The 13120-nt window shown below is 37.5% G+C and overlaps 1 protein-coding gene across 2 annotated transcripts in view; it reads right to left on the bottom strand.

The window, feature by feature from the left end:
- LOC139982278 (uncharacterized) overlaps nt 1–13120 on the bottom strand; it is a 32366-nt gene that overhangs the window by 15840 nt on the left and 3406 nt on the right. Inside the window, exons 1-9 of one of the 2 annotated variants that reach the window (XM_071994974.1) lie at nt 11413–11441; nt 11224–11259; nt 10287–10474; nt 6234–6575; nt 5433–5637; nt 3729–3984; nt 2779–3043; nt 1541–1669; nt 914–1296 (exon numbers count right to left, since the gene is read on the bottom strand). In XM_071994974.1, coding sequence (XP_071851075.1) covers nt 914–1296; nt 1541–1669; nt 2779–3043; nt 3729–3984; nt 5433–5637; nt 6234–6575; nt 10287–10474; nt 11224–11259; nt 11413–11437 — 1829 coding nt within the window. In that variant the 5' untranslated portion in view covers nt 11438–11441. Of the gene's footprint in view, nt 1–913; nt 1297–1540; nt 1670–2778; nt 3044–3728; nt 3985–5432; nt 5638–6233; nt 6576–10286; nt 10475–11223; nt 11260–11412; nt 11442–13120 lie in introns of those variants that run through there. The other variant, XM_071994968.1, reaches the window with a different exon arrangement.

Raw genomic sequence — 13120 nt, 5'->3', positions numbered from 1 at the left:
TAACAACACTGTCAATGAACAGGTGTTCATTCTTTTTCTTTTGAGCTTTTCTTTTGTTTCTTTGTTTTTGTTTTTTCACCTGTTTATTTTGGTGACACACATGCAGCACTTGGGTTGGTTGTCTAGACTTAGATATTCAACATTCATGGTAACTTGGAATGGAAGCCGCCACTCATATTGTCGTTATATCATTTAGTATAATAGTTGTCCTGGTTACATGATGTGACGTCACAGTACGCACAATGTTGCTGCAGAGACCCTCAATGGGCTATCTCTGCAAGTAGCATCTCCCTGGTCGATGCATGCAATTGTTAGCCATTTGAAATTAAAGATTTTTCCGTTGCGATCTGGAGAGGTGTAGATTCACACCAGCTAGGCCTATAGATACTCAAGTTGAAATTTAAAGATTTATGGAGTATAAGCAAACTACCACTATACCGTATCTTTCCATAAAGTTAAAATTGGTAATATATAATATAATACGTTGTGCAGGTGTAAATATATGTGATTGTTACAGTAATGTGAACCGTTTAAACCCTATGAACAATATTTATAGTACAGTTCATTTACGGCCCTAATTACGTCACCGGGCTCACTTTTCCACATCCCATTTTTGCATTTAAAGTTATAAAGTTATTATGAAATGAGCATACACTTTTCTTGACGTTCTATTTTCTCAGGTCCCCTTCACAATTTCCAGGGCCCCTTGGCTGATCACGAACCTCGAGGAAGTCTTCCCCCTTTGACAGGTCCAACTTTGTGTTAAAATTAATGAAACACATTAAAAATTCCGTTTTGGTTCAATTTTGATGGCGCGCGATTACATCGTATACCTATACCATAAACATAACCATGCTGTTGTAAACTCAGGCAAGTTTGACTATACAAATTCGTTTAATAATATTTGCATTACCTATCGAGTTTAGGGTTCCTTGTATCGAGTATGCTTCGTATGTACGAGAAGAAGAAAGCCTTGAATTGACTGTCGTTCTCGTCTTGAACAGTTTCATAGATGTCCAAAAACTCCATTGCATCAAAATCAGAGTTCATGTAAAACAAGAATGATGCAACTCGGACAGAGTTCTGCCGCGAGTTATCTAAGAACGTAACCATGAGCTTCCTCTGGACGAAACTATTTGGTTGAAACCGTCTGAGAGCCTGTATCGCACCAAGGGTGATGTTAGGGGAGGCATTTTTGTTTCTTGAACATCTCAAAAGATCTCTCTGAAATTGATCCTTCTTTTTATTGTTGTTAACGTCATACTGGTCGGCAACAGCTCCGATATTTCCAAGAGCCTAAGAATGATATTTCAAGAAGGATATGAGTTTGTGTTCTCGCTAGAAGCAATCCTTCTGCTTTCATTACTATATATAAACCTCTATATTAAGATACACACACACACACACACACACATATATATATATATATATAATGTTGTAGTTTATTACACTGCATGAAGTATTCATCATATTTGTTTTATGTTTCTTTCTTATACGTGTCTTTCCTCATACCATGAGTGTGTGATATCACTAAGGCTACCTTCAATGCCAGCAATAGTTGTCTGTTTTCTTCGATCCCTTCAGGGGTGTCTGCGTCATAACGTAAGGTGCAATCCTCTCCGATGATACCCTCCAAAAGTTGAATGAAATTCCTGATAGGAACCGGAAGCTGTAAATAACAAAAACATGATTCTATAGTTTATCAACAACTATTGCGCTCAGTCCTTTACAGGATCTTGTAAGATATACAGGCGCAGATTAACCCAATGATGCATATTAGGCGACAGCATAAGGAGCCCAAGGTCAAGAAGTGCCAGACAATTCAAACTCTTGACATTTTCTTTGCTTTTGTCTCTTGAAATTGGGGGAGGGGGGGGAGGTTTCGTTTGCCGTTTTACTTTTGATTTACATTTAAATGATATCATTAGATTAGTCATGATATAATTAATTGATGTATCGATATCATCAAAAGGTATTTAGATATCATCTTATCAATTAATGATAATTTTAAATAAACCCAATTAGTGATTTTAACATTTATATTAATACTATCATGAATCATGAAATGATTTAATGATATCACAATTTTTTTTATTGACATAATGAAATACGATTTATTTGTTGATACCTTTAACTTGAATACTTGATATCTTTAAATCGCATTGATTATATTATCAAATAACATGTTGGTCTACTTCTACTCAGAGTACGATGAAACCAAAACAGCTGGTCAAGACATGAACTATATAGAATTTTAGCTTCGATGTATAATCGCATACGTCTACCAACTTGGACTAAGTTGGTAGACTTTAATATGTATATATCTTACATGTAAGTCATTCTGACCAAGGCGGCACTTTACCTTTAAATAGTTGCAATAATTTAATTGTTGTTAATCAGTGAAATAGGCCTATGTTCGTTTGGTCGAATACATCCAATCTTGGGTCACAAAAACATGTTCTCGGGTAATGAATTTTGAGAAAAAGCAAATCTGCTCCTTTTTGTTATCACTAGAACGCGATTCGAACCAGTGACCCAGGATTACAATCCAGAGGTCACGGGTTCATATCAGGTTCTAGAAGTCATAAGTGTAACAAGTATAAACGTATGACCACAGTTGACCATTTTAGTCATTGTAAAATGTTTGGATGCATGAAAGATGATCCTTAATGAGTAGGCTTTATTATTTGTGTTTTTTTTTTTCGAAAATGCTTTGTCTCAAATTCCTGATAACTGTTCTTTTCTGTTTTTATTTCACTTGTGATTATCTGATCTTACCTCACTGTTTTCTAATTCAGGATGTTCCACCCAGTACTGGTAGATCATGGCACTAACAGGTAGAAACGTCGACCTTGTGCGGTTGACTTGAGCAAGTCGAAAACCCTCGGCGATAAGGTCAAGGGTCGGTTGATCTCTGAATGCCATTGTATACATCATGATGTGGGCAAGCGGTTTGGGAATTCGATTTTGTATGATGGCGGTGTTGATGACCGACAGGCAGGGAAGTGTCCCGCATTGTAGTAAACCATCCCACAGGTACTCGCTATTTGTGATTACAAACAAAAAATGAATATTAACCTAAAGGTGAGCATGGCGACTAAAAGTAGCAATCGAATCAGCCGAGGTGGCTGTCTGTCTCAACAACCACTCAACCACATCAAAAAACCTGTGTTCTCCAAGTAAGGTTTATATTTTCCCATTCCCTGCAATATACGGGTACCCATTATCCCTCTTTCCTTCCCATATTTAGTTTTTAAAGGCGGCGTCTGGTGTCAGTGAGGAAACGTCATTCAATATGGCTAAAAAGTGATTGATCGACATTTCGTTTGGCGACATAATGTCCCCCTTGTTTTTATCAACCCCACACAAAAACTATAAAAAGTAGCCATAATCATTCGTGCAGACCTTTTATGGCCTCAAATGCATATGAATGCCAGTTTCAACTTCTCATCTATTTCTGACAGAAAGACCGCCCCCACCCCAATCCTTCCACGCGCCCTACATGAGATTCGGCTTCAAACACCCCACGGTCATGCACATACCCTCCTTTTCCAAATCCTGAATTCGTCCTTAAATATTGTGGAAAACAATAAATACCACAGTAAGACAAAATTATGTGGTGCCTAACGAACCAAATATAGAGGGTGCTAGTTTCAATTTGATCAATGTAAACAGATTAAGATTCAGTCGTGAGTCGTGTATCTAGCTCCCTCTCTAACGAAACTTACCGTCCCAGTTCTTCTGGTTCACCGGATGAAGAATGGTCGTATTCATAGATAAAGTCAAATACCGCATGAATGGAATCATTGCTCAAGCCTCGCAAAGACGTCAACCACTTATTAAACTGACGAGGGGTATCCATTTGCACTTCGTTGCGGGAGTTGTAAAGGAGTTGGCGGAAGTCGACCAAAGCATCTACCGATGAAACTTCCTCGGTTACTTCTTTTTCTATTTCTTGAACGATGTTAGTCGTTCTTCTCTCATCTAAGGTCAATATCAATATTAATTCCTTTCAGATATACAGTTGTTTATATATCTTTCTACCGACGTAACCCCCTCAAACCCCTCCCCTCCCCTTCCGCGAAAGACGATAATTATCAATGACAATAACAAGTTCTTCCAGTTCAACCGCAACTTACCTATGATGACATATTCATATCCTAGATATCCAAGCAGATTAATCTTGAGAAAAGTTCAAATTAGTTCAAAATGCTAATATACAAGTACTAATTTACCAGTTTATTATTTTATTTTATTTGTTCGATTGCATATTATGAAAATATATTTTCATACAAGTGCCGACATGCAATTGTGCGGTTGTGAGTTGTATAAAATACCATCATACACTATATGTATAGGCAACTCACTACAGAGGTAGTCATACGATGCCCTATTCTTACGTGAAAGATACCATTATACAATTAGACCTGTCTATTCAATGTCCACCCTCCCAAACGGGGGGAAAAGAAGCTTAATTAAACATACCTAATGAGATGACATTTTTTGCATGATTTATTAATTTTCCTCCTTTTTATATATTGTTTTTCTATGTGGGACGAGTAGGCCTATACACGAGTACACGAATTTGACGCTGCACAAATAATGATGATTGAATTTGATATAATAAAACACTACAACATATACGATAGTCTAAAAGATTTAAACTAACATATAATGGTTATTGAATTATCTTTAGTATAGGCTTTGTAACCTATACATACAGAGAACGTGTCGACACGGTTGTCACACTGAATTCACTTGTGTGATTGAGGGGCTGACTTTATTCTTAACGTGATATTTTAAAGTTTAATATGGTCTGATACCTCAGGTTATTCGATATAGGGTGCTACTGCAAGACATTGTTCTAGTATTTCTTGGGTTTTTTCAACGACCTGTACAACTTATACACAGTCAATAAATGCCGCAGGGGAGAGGGTGTTACAATTTTGCTTCAACCCTTTCCTAGCTGGTGTATAAGTCAATGAATGTTATTCCTGGTTAATTTGATTGTTTTGAATATTTTATACACTAAACCGACAGCCCGAAACTTTGAGACGCATCCTAAAGCAGATTGCTAATTTTGTTTTCGGTGGTTCCCTTGATTCCACCGAATTACTATGGAACTTTCCATGGATTGAAAATCAGGGATTTTTTTTTTTAACGGTATGAAAGTTTTTCATCGTATAAGTACAGCACTACACGACAGTCTTTCATTACTTAATTAAATTAATAATAACTAATGTATAACCTGGACAAACGAATTATGCTAATTTTAACATCCATAGTTCATAGTCCACATAGTCCAAGCTTCGTATTCAGAGCATCGATTATGAAGGGAAGTGGGCATCAAGTGGGTCGTGGCTCAGTCCTCATCGAAACTTCAGCTGGATCGTGGGCTTGACAGTGTGCATAATATGCTGCATTTAACTTACCTCTACGGAATGAATAATCCATGTAGTTCTCCCTTTCGTAATCTATTAACTCTAGATGTTGATGAATTGTAGTTTGCATGGTTCCCGCTACAGGGATCCCCATCGGCTCATATGTATGGACTTCTAGACAGCTCACGTGTTCAATCCTACCAGATGACGTCACGTAGTTGCAGTTTTGAGACGATCTAAGCGGTGCACGGTTCATCTTTGGATAGGAAACAACGTTAAACGAAGGCTTAATTAACTGAAAACTGACAAACAGAATATTAACACAACAACACTTCAGGGACTAGCAAAGCATTTCGATGTTACCATTGAAAACTTTGAACATGTCATGACAAAAATCATAACTGCATTGGAAGCATTGAACAATTTTAATCATCTTCAGCATAATGGACGAGGAAATGAACATTCATGAAAAGACGTTGAGGGTAGAAAGCATAACCAGGAAATTATTTTTATACATTCTACACAAACAAGGAACGTGAAAGGATGACACATTTCATAAACAGGTAGTGTACCACACATGCAAACAGGTCGGGCTTTTAGAGCAAGTATATCACAGCGCCCTCTCTATGAGTATTTCAACTTTTCTACATTATATTATTAAAAAGGGAATAAATTAACCTTCATCCCACATTTCGTCATACTACCCGATTGACAACGGGGATTCGGCAAACCTTCCCCGACCCCCCCCCCCCCACCTGCGACCTATATGCATACCACGGACGAGGAAAGCATTGTACAATAATGAGCTTGGAAAGCATCAAAATGCACTGAAGGGGAAAACAATAGTCCTACCATGCTTGGAGAAAGCATTAACCATACATTCTCATCCTGTGCAGTATTGATTTTACACGACGTTAAGTCCCTGGTTACACTGAACACTGTCGTTAGATCGTCTCCTTTCAACTTGGAGATGGACATATCAGAGGAGCAGTTTCCATGGATGCTGAGGTCATTCCGAACGATCTTAGTCTGACGTTTCTCTGTTACTTGTATTTGTAAAGCGCTGAGGATCCCTCTTTTAATATTAAGGATCTCCATTTCTTCTCGTACATCTGGATAAATCTCTTCGATCAGTCCGTCATTCGTCTTAGCAGCTAGATCGTATCTGTTCAACCTGTCACCAACAGAATTTGCCTTCAAAGAAGAGTAAGGTAGACGTATGGTAGATGGTCAAGTAGAATGAAGAGTTCCCCCCCCCCACCCCCTCTCAGGCACCACCACTGTATTATGAATTCAGTAATCTCTCCACCGTGTGGCGAATCAAAAGATGGCCTGATGGAACGGGGTAGCCGGGGTGGGGCAATTGCCTTTTCTACCAGGTTAAATATGGTTTCGTGTGTCTTTGTATACTTTTAGTACTCTACGATCCGGCTTAAAACATTTTGAATTATCTTGGTCTTTGTCTAATATATACAATTGATCCATGCCTTTGCCTTCCACCATCTATTGAAGTGTGGTAGACGGTCAAGTAGAATCAAGGCCTCCCTCTCCCCCCCCCTCTCCCCCTCTCCGTGCGCCACCCTTCCTCCACCAACATTTCCCTGTATAATGGTTTCAGTAATCCCTCAACCATGTGGTGAATCAAAAGATAGCCTGATGGGTCGGGGTGCCTTTTCTACCAGTTCAAATATGGGTTCGTGTCTGTGTTTATACTTTTGAATACTCTCCAGTCCGGCGGCTTATTAAAACTTTTGAATTATCTCGATCTTTGACTAATACAATTGACCCATCCCTTTGTCATTCTGCCTTCCTTGTCACTCTGAATCCTCTGTTTACATATGAGATATCCATTACATGAAATAATCCGTTTATCTATAACAGAAGGATTACAATTAGCTAGATTACTTAATCTGTTTGCTTGTTTGTTTGTTGCGAGTAGTTCCCTAACGCTTTTTTAATCAAATTGACCAAAAGATAATCATAGCCGATTGAAGGTTATCAGTAGGCTACCTAATAGTGTTTATTCTTCCCGTCCTGGGTATCACCGGTGGCTGTTCCGGACGTGTGAATATAGCATAGGTCTTAACCCAGGTGTAATAATAACTTATTCCAGGTATAAGTGATACCCCCTAACAAAAATTTAGAGGATGAGTGGTTAGGACAGTACAAAGACGGGGGGGGGGGGGGGGTATTGAAATACGAAATCTGAAGTTGGAAGTGTATGAACTTTTTATCACATTAATGTCGGTAGCAATTCACGTCTATACCTACAAATTAAGTTCATTGTTTTAGGGAAAACAAATGAATCTTTTTTACATGTGATATACTAATTTGGTACATTCTACTCCGTACACCACTGCGCCGGAACGTTCAATATTTTTATTATTGCACATAAACAGTATGCTGTATTCAAATTTCAAACCAATCCTTACCACTTCCATTACACGTTAACCCAGATTGGAATTTCTTACAAACCCTTCAAATGGATGAGCGAACGATCTTGCTAGTCACTGTTTTACTGCTGATGTCTTATTTGAGGCTAATCCAACATCGAAGGCAATTAACGTTAGGTCTAGAGACCTAGCCTGTGCCTGAGGTTTATAAGTTGGCTAATGTAACTTCATTATAGACTAGGGATGCGTAATGGTTTTAGCCTTTTAGTAACTGCCGTAGCAACCGATTCCAAAATCATCCGTTTCGGAATAAACATAAAATTACCGATTTTGGCTTCTTCAAAACCCTGTGATAATGGCGTACAATGAGTTAAAGTTTGTTAGATTTAAGTGAACTGTCATTCAGTTTGTTTTAGTCTCACAACCTTAACAGTGACTTTTCTGCAGTGTTGGTGGAATCAGTGGAAAGAAAAACCAGAATGCAAAATGCATTGAGGTTTTGATGACTTCAGTGCACTTGACTTCTGGTTGTTAGTATTCTCAGAGCTAGCTGTTACAATAGAAATGGCCCGAACCACCATTTTGATACAATATAACGCTATGGCATGTTAAACACAGGTCAGTATACTGTTCGTTGCTATACACACCTCCATCAAAAACAATAGGGGTCTTGTACTCAAAGTTATGAATCCACACACCAAGTATTAGAGGTATCCACGATTTCCATCGTTAGATACCATGTAAAAGGTTTTTCAGAGTTTGACCTCTGTTGACCTCAATGGAGATTTGACCTCCCAAGCAACAGGATTCTTGTACTCAATATGGCAAATCCATCTTCCATTTATGAAAAGTATCCATGATTTTTACCATGAGAGTCATGTTTCAAAGGTTTTCAGGCCTCGACAAATATTTTTAAAAGTATTCGCTATTGACGAACAATCTACTCGCCAAATTTCCCTCGCCACTAGGCCTATCATTGCTGTTCAAGTCTCCATAGCACAGATCTACAACATCAATACTTTCTGTGAGAAAAAAATATTAGGCACTTAGGCAGATGCATGGTGCTACGTAAATTGCACATTGGACAATTATGTTTCTGTGCAGTATGAAATTTAACCTTTTTCCACCAAAAGTAAGTGATGAATCATAAATAAGCAGCTAGGCCTACTGTAGTGTCTCAAACAATTAAAAATACAACATCTGTAAAAAATACCTACGAAGATAGCTTGGCTTCTATTACATTAGGGCTCCACTATTTTACTAGTCATACAGTAAGGTGTGCGGGAGTTCAAGCATATACAGTACCTCACTGCTACTTTGAACCGCTGCTCGATTAGAGCGGCGACTTCGTACAAAGCTGCAGATTGATGTGCGTACAAATATCGCTATTCCTCCATTGCACTGCCTAAATCAAAGCGATCTTTTACGCAATGAAAATCTGAGGTTGTAAGAGCATCTATCTTCCAAAAATCCTAGCAGCAACAGCAGCAAACTTGTCTCAAAACTCCTTAAATTGTTCTATGCTTTGCGAATTATGACTGATAGCCTGTAGGAAAATTGCCTTAAGAAATAATGAAGGAGAACAAAAGTCTTGGGAAACGAAGTTTTCTGTAAGGGATATCTCTTACAGAAAACTTCGTTTCCCATGACTTTTGTTCACAAACCTTTGAAATATTTGCCAAAATTTGCTTAGCTATGTTGCGTTTCTGTTGACATTATGTATGTTCTGTTTTCAAACACATCGTTGATTTGATACTCACGTATGTTACTTAAGAGATAAAAGAAAATGTTCAACCCATACTGCAAATTACAATTTAAGAGTACATTGACAGCCTGTAAGGAACACTTGTCGGGATTAAATAATAGGGAACTCTTTTTGTTCCAATTTCCAGGAGTAATGAAACGGTTTGGTGCGGAAATATAATGTAAATTTCAGAAAAAAGTTCACTGGAGTTTGGAGCAATATAGTGAAATGGGCTCGTGTTCAACCATACAGTGTATTTCATTAGTTTAATTATAGTTTTCAAATCTTTAAGTATAGTTAATGTAAAACATATGGAAAACAAAGCTCAAAAGCAAATTCAAAGAGAAACCGATTGGTTTTGCGTGTGATTAAAATCTAATAGGAAAACAGTTGGTCGTTCAGGATCGAAAGGAATGCTTACTTTAAAAGCATCGAAAGGAATGCGTACTTTAAAAGCATTTATGCATTAACGTGTTTTGTGTGGAGAGAGATCTTGTAAAAGTAAGTAGGCCTGACGTTTCGATCCTAGTAGGATCTTCTTTAGAGGCTTTTTTTCTAATATATATATTTTTTTTTTAGCCTCTTTAGAAGATCTTGCTAGGATCGAAACGTCGGGCCTACTTACTTTTACACATTCTATTACACAGGCTCTCTAGTGGATAAGCAGTTTTCTAACAGTTTTATTTTATTTTGAGGGAGATCTTTATAGAAGTTTCGGAAGCTATGATTTGGCACGAAACGAACTTACATGGTGATGTTGTAGCTTACCTGTTCTGACTCCGGAAAGATCTCACATGACCTCGTTGTCATGACGATGACACAGTTCTCCGGAGACTTAATAAGGACTTCACAGATGAGATTCGTCTTATACGCGTTTTCTGGAAAGTTTCCATCGAACGCCGTTTGCGCCGTAGCGTTATAACTGTAAGTATAACTGTTTCCCGGCTCTATCCAACCTAAAGATAATTATTTAACCCAATAGAAGTTTTTTTTTTTCTAAATATTAAACTTATATGAGTCTACAATATATCCACATGTTCTTTTATTTAATAAAAGTTTACTAATAATGTATATTTTCTTGACATGAATTAACCGATCTATCTTGTCTGAAGATGAACATTTCAAAAGAATCAATGCACCATCTGAATTAAATTAATCAATGAGTAAGAATAAATTGCCAAACTCGATTTCTCTTGGAACTAGATCACACAACTAACCAGAATTGCGTCATATGAAGTAAAATTGCGAGAGTTAGATTTCTATGGAAAGTCACCCAGGAGCCTGCAGGGCGCGAGAAAGTATAACTGTCAGTTTCAGCGCATAAAGATACGCCCAGAATTGGGTCCCGTACGTCAGGACTGTGACCACGTGATCATGACGAACGTTTGTCTAGTAACAGGCTTACATGTTGAGTATTTACCTTCGTGGGTTTACAGTTCTTGAAGTGACATTATGGCTAATATGAATATTCATGTTTCTATTAGATAACGGTTAGGAACTGTTCATATAGGATACTGTCAATAGGACTGTTTTGTAACAGGATATTAGAGGACAGTACACTGGGTATTGTACCAAAGTCAAGCCGCATATAGTATACGAAAATTAAAGGATTAACCCCACTGGTTGCCACAAACAAAAACCCATCGCCCTCTCTCGGAGACATACTATGCTAATTAATTTATGCAAACAGAGGCGGTGTACTTACTTTGACATGTTTCCTCTTGGTGTAGTGATGCTGGTGCTGAAAGATGGAGTTGAAAGACACATTTCAAGCAGCTACTTCCCTGTGCATTTTCGTCACAATACTATACAACTCATATAGCTCACTCAATGTCCTAGATCGATGTTCCATATAAAGTTTACGTCACAATACTATACTGCTGATATAACTCACTCAATGTCCTAGATCGATGTTCCATATAAAGTCTACGTCACAATACTATACTGCTGATATAACTAACTCAATGTCCTAGATCGATGTTCCATATAAAGTCTACGTCACAATACTATACTGCTAATATAACTCACTCAATGTCCTAGATCGATGTTCTATATAAAGTCTACGTCACAATACTATACTGCTGATATAACTCACTCAATGTCCTAGATCGATGTTCCATATAAAGTCTACGTCACAATACTATACTGCTGATATAACTCACTCAATGTCCTAGATCGATGTTCCATATAAAGTCTACGTCACAATACTATACTGCTGATATAACTCACTCAATGTCCTAGATGGATGTTCCATATAAAGTCTACGTCACAATACTATACTGCTGATATAACTCACTCAGTGTCTTAGATCGATGTTCCATATAAAGTCTACGTCACAATACTATACTGCTGATATAACTCACTCAATGTCCTAGATCGATGTTCCATATAAAGTCTACGTCACAATACTATACTGCTAATATAACTCACTCAATGTCCTAGATCGATGTTCCATATAAAGTCTACGTCACAATACTATACTGCTGATATAACTCACTCAATGTCCTAGATCGATATTCCATATAAAGTCTACGTCACAATACTACACTGCTGATATAACTCACTCAATGTCCTAGATGGATGTTCCATATAAAGTCTACGTCACAATACTATACTGCTGATATAACTCACTCAATGTCCTAGATCGATGTTCCATATAAAGTCTACGTCACAATACTACACTGCTGATATAACTCACTCAATGTCCTAGATGGATGTTCCATATAAAGTCTACGTCACAATACTATACTGCTGATATAACTCACTCAATGTCTTAGATCGATGTTCCATATAAAGTCTACGTCACAATACTATACTGCTGATATAACTCACTCAATGCCCTAGATCGATGTTCCATATAAAGTCTACGTCACAATACTATACTGCTGATATAACTCACTCAATGTCTTAGATCGATGTTCCATATAAAGTCTACGTCACAATAATATACTGCTGATATAACTCACTCAATGTCCTAAATGGATGTTCCATATAAAGTCTACGTCACAATACTATACTGCTGATATAACTCACTCAATGTCCTAGATGGATGTTCCATATAAGGTCTACGTTCAATAAGACAACATATAGCATCAACAGCCAATGTCAAAATACACTGCAGTCCCGCTACTTATAACGTGCAAAGTATATAGCTAGGCTGGTTACTACTATAGTATAAAAATGTATACTATACTGGCCAACCTGTTAAAGTTTGGTTTGAAAGGAATAGACTCTTTCAAAAAAAAATAATCAACAACCATTTTCCATTGTGAAAATACCACGAAAATTTGAGGGTTTATTAACAAAATATATTTGTTCATTTGCTACAAAAAAATATTGTCAACTTGGTGTTGTTAATTGTTAATTAAGAAATCGAGAAGACTTTGATATTAAACTGGCTGGCGTTGCAACAGTTTTAAAGTAGTATTTTGCTTGCCGTGGTCGACGATTTCATCAACCCCCGAGTATGACAATACTTTGCAATTAATTTAAAAAAAAAAAACAGATCAAACTTCAACCATTTATGTGCACTTGAATGCAATGATAGACGTATAAGAAGAACCATATATTAATTTGTATTGCGTAAGAGAACTGAAGCAAGC

This window comes from Apostichopus japonicus, chromosome 2, assembly GCF_037975245.1.
Source record: "Apostichopus japonicus isolate 1M-3 chromosome 2, ASM3797524v1, whole genome shotgun sequence".
NCBI classification, from domain to species: Eukaryota; Metazoa; Echinodermata; class Holothuroidea; order Aspidochirotida; family Stichopodidae; genus Apostichopus; species Apostichopus japonicus.
This window is presented reverse-complemented; position numbering and strand designations above follow the sequence as displayed.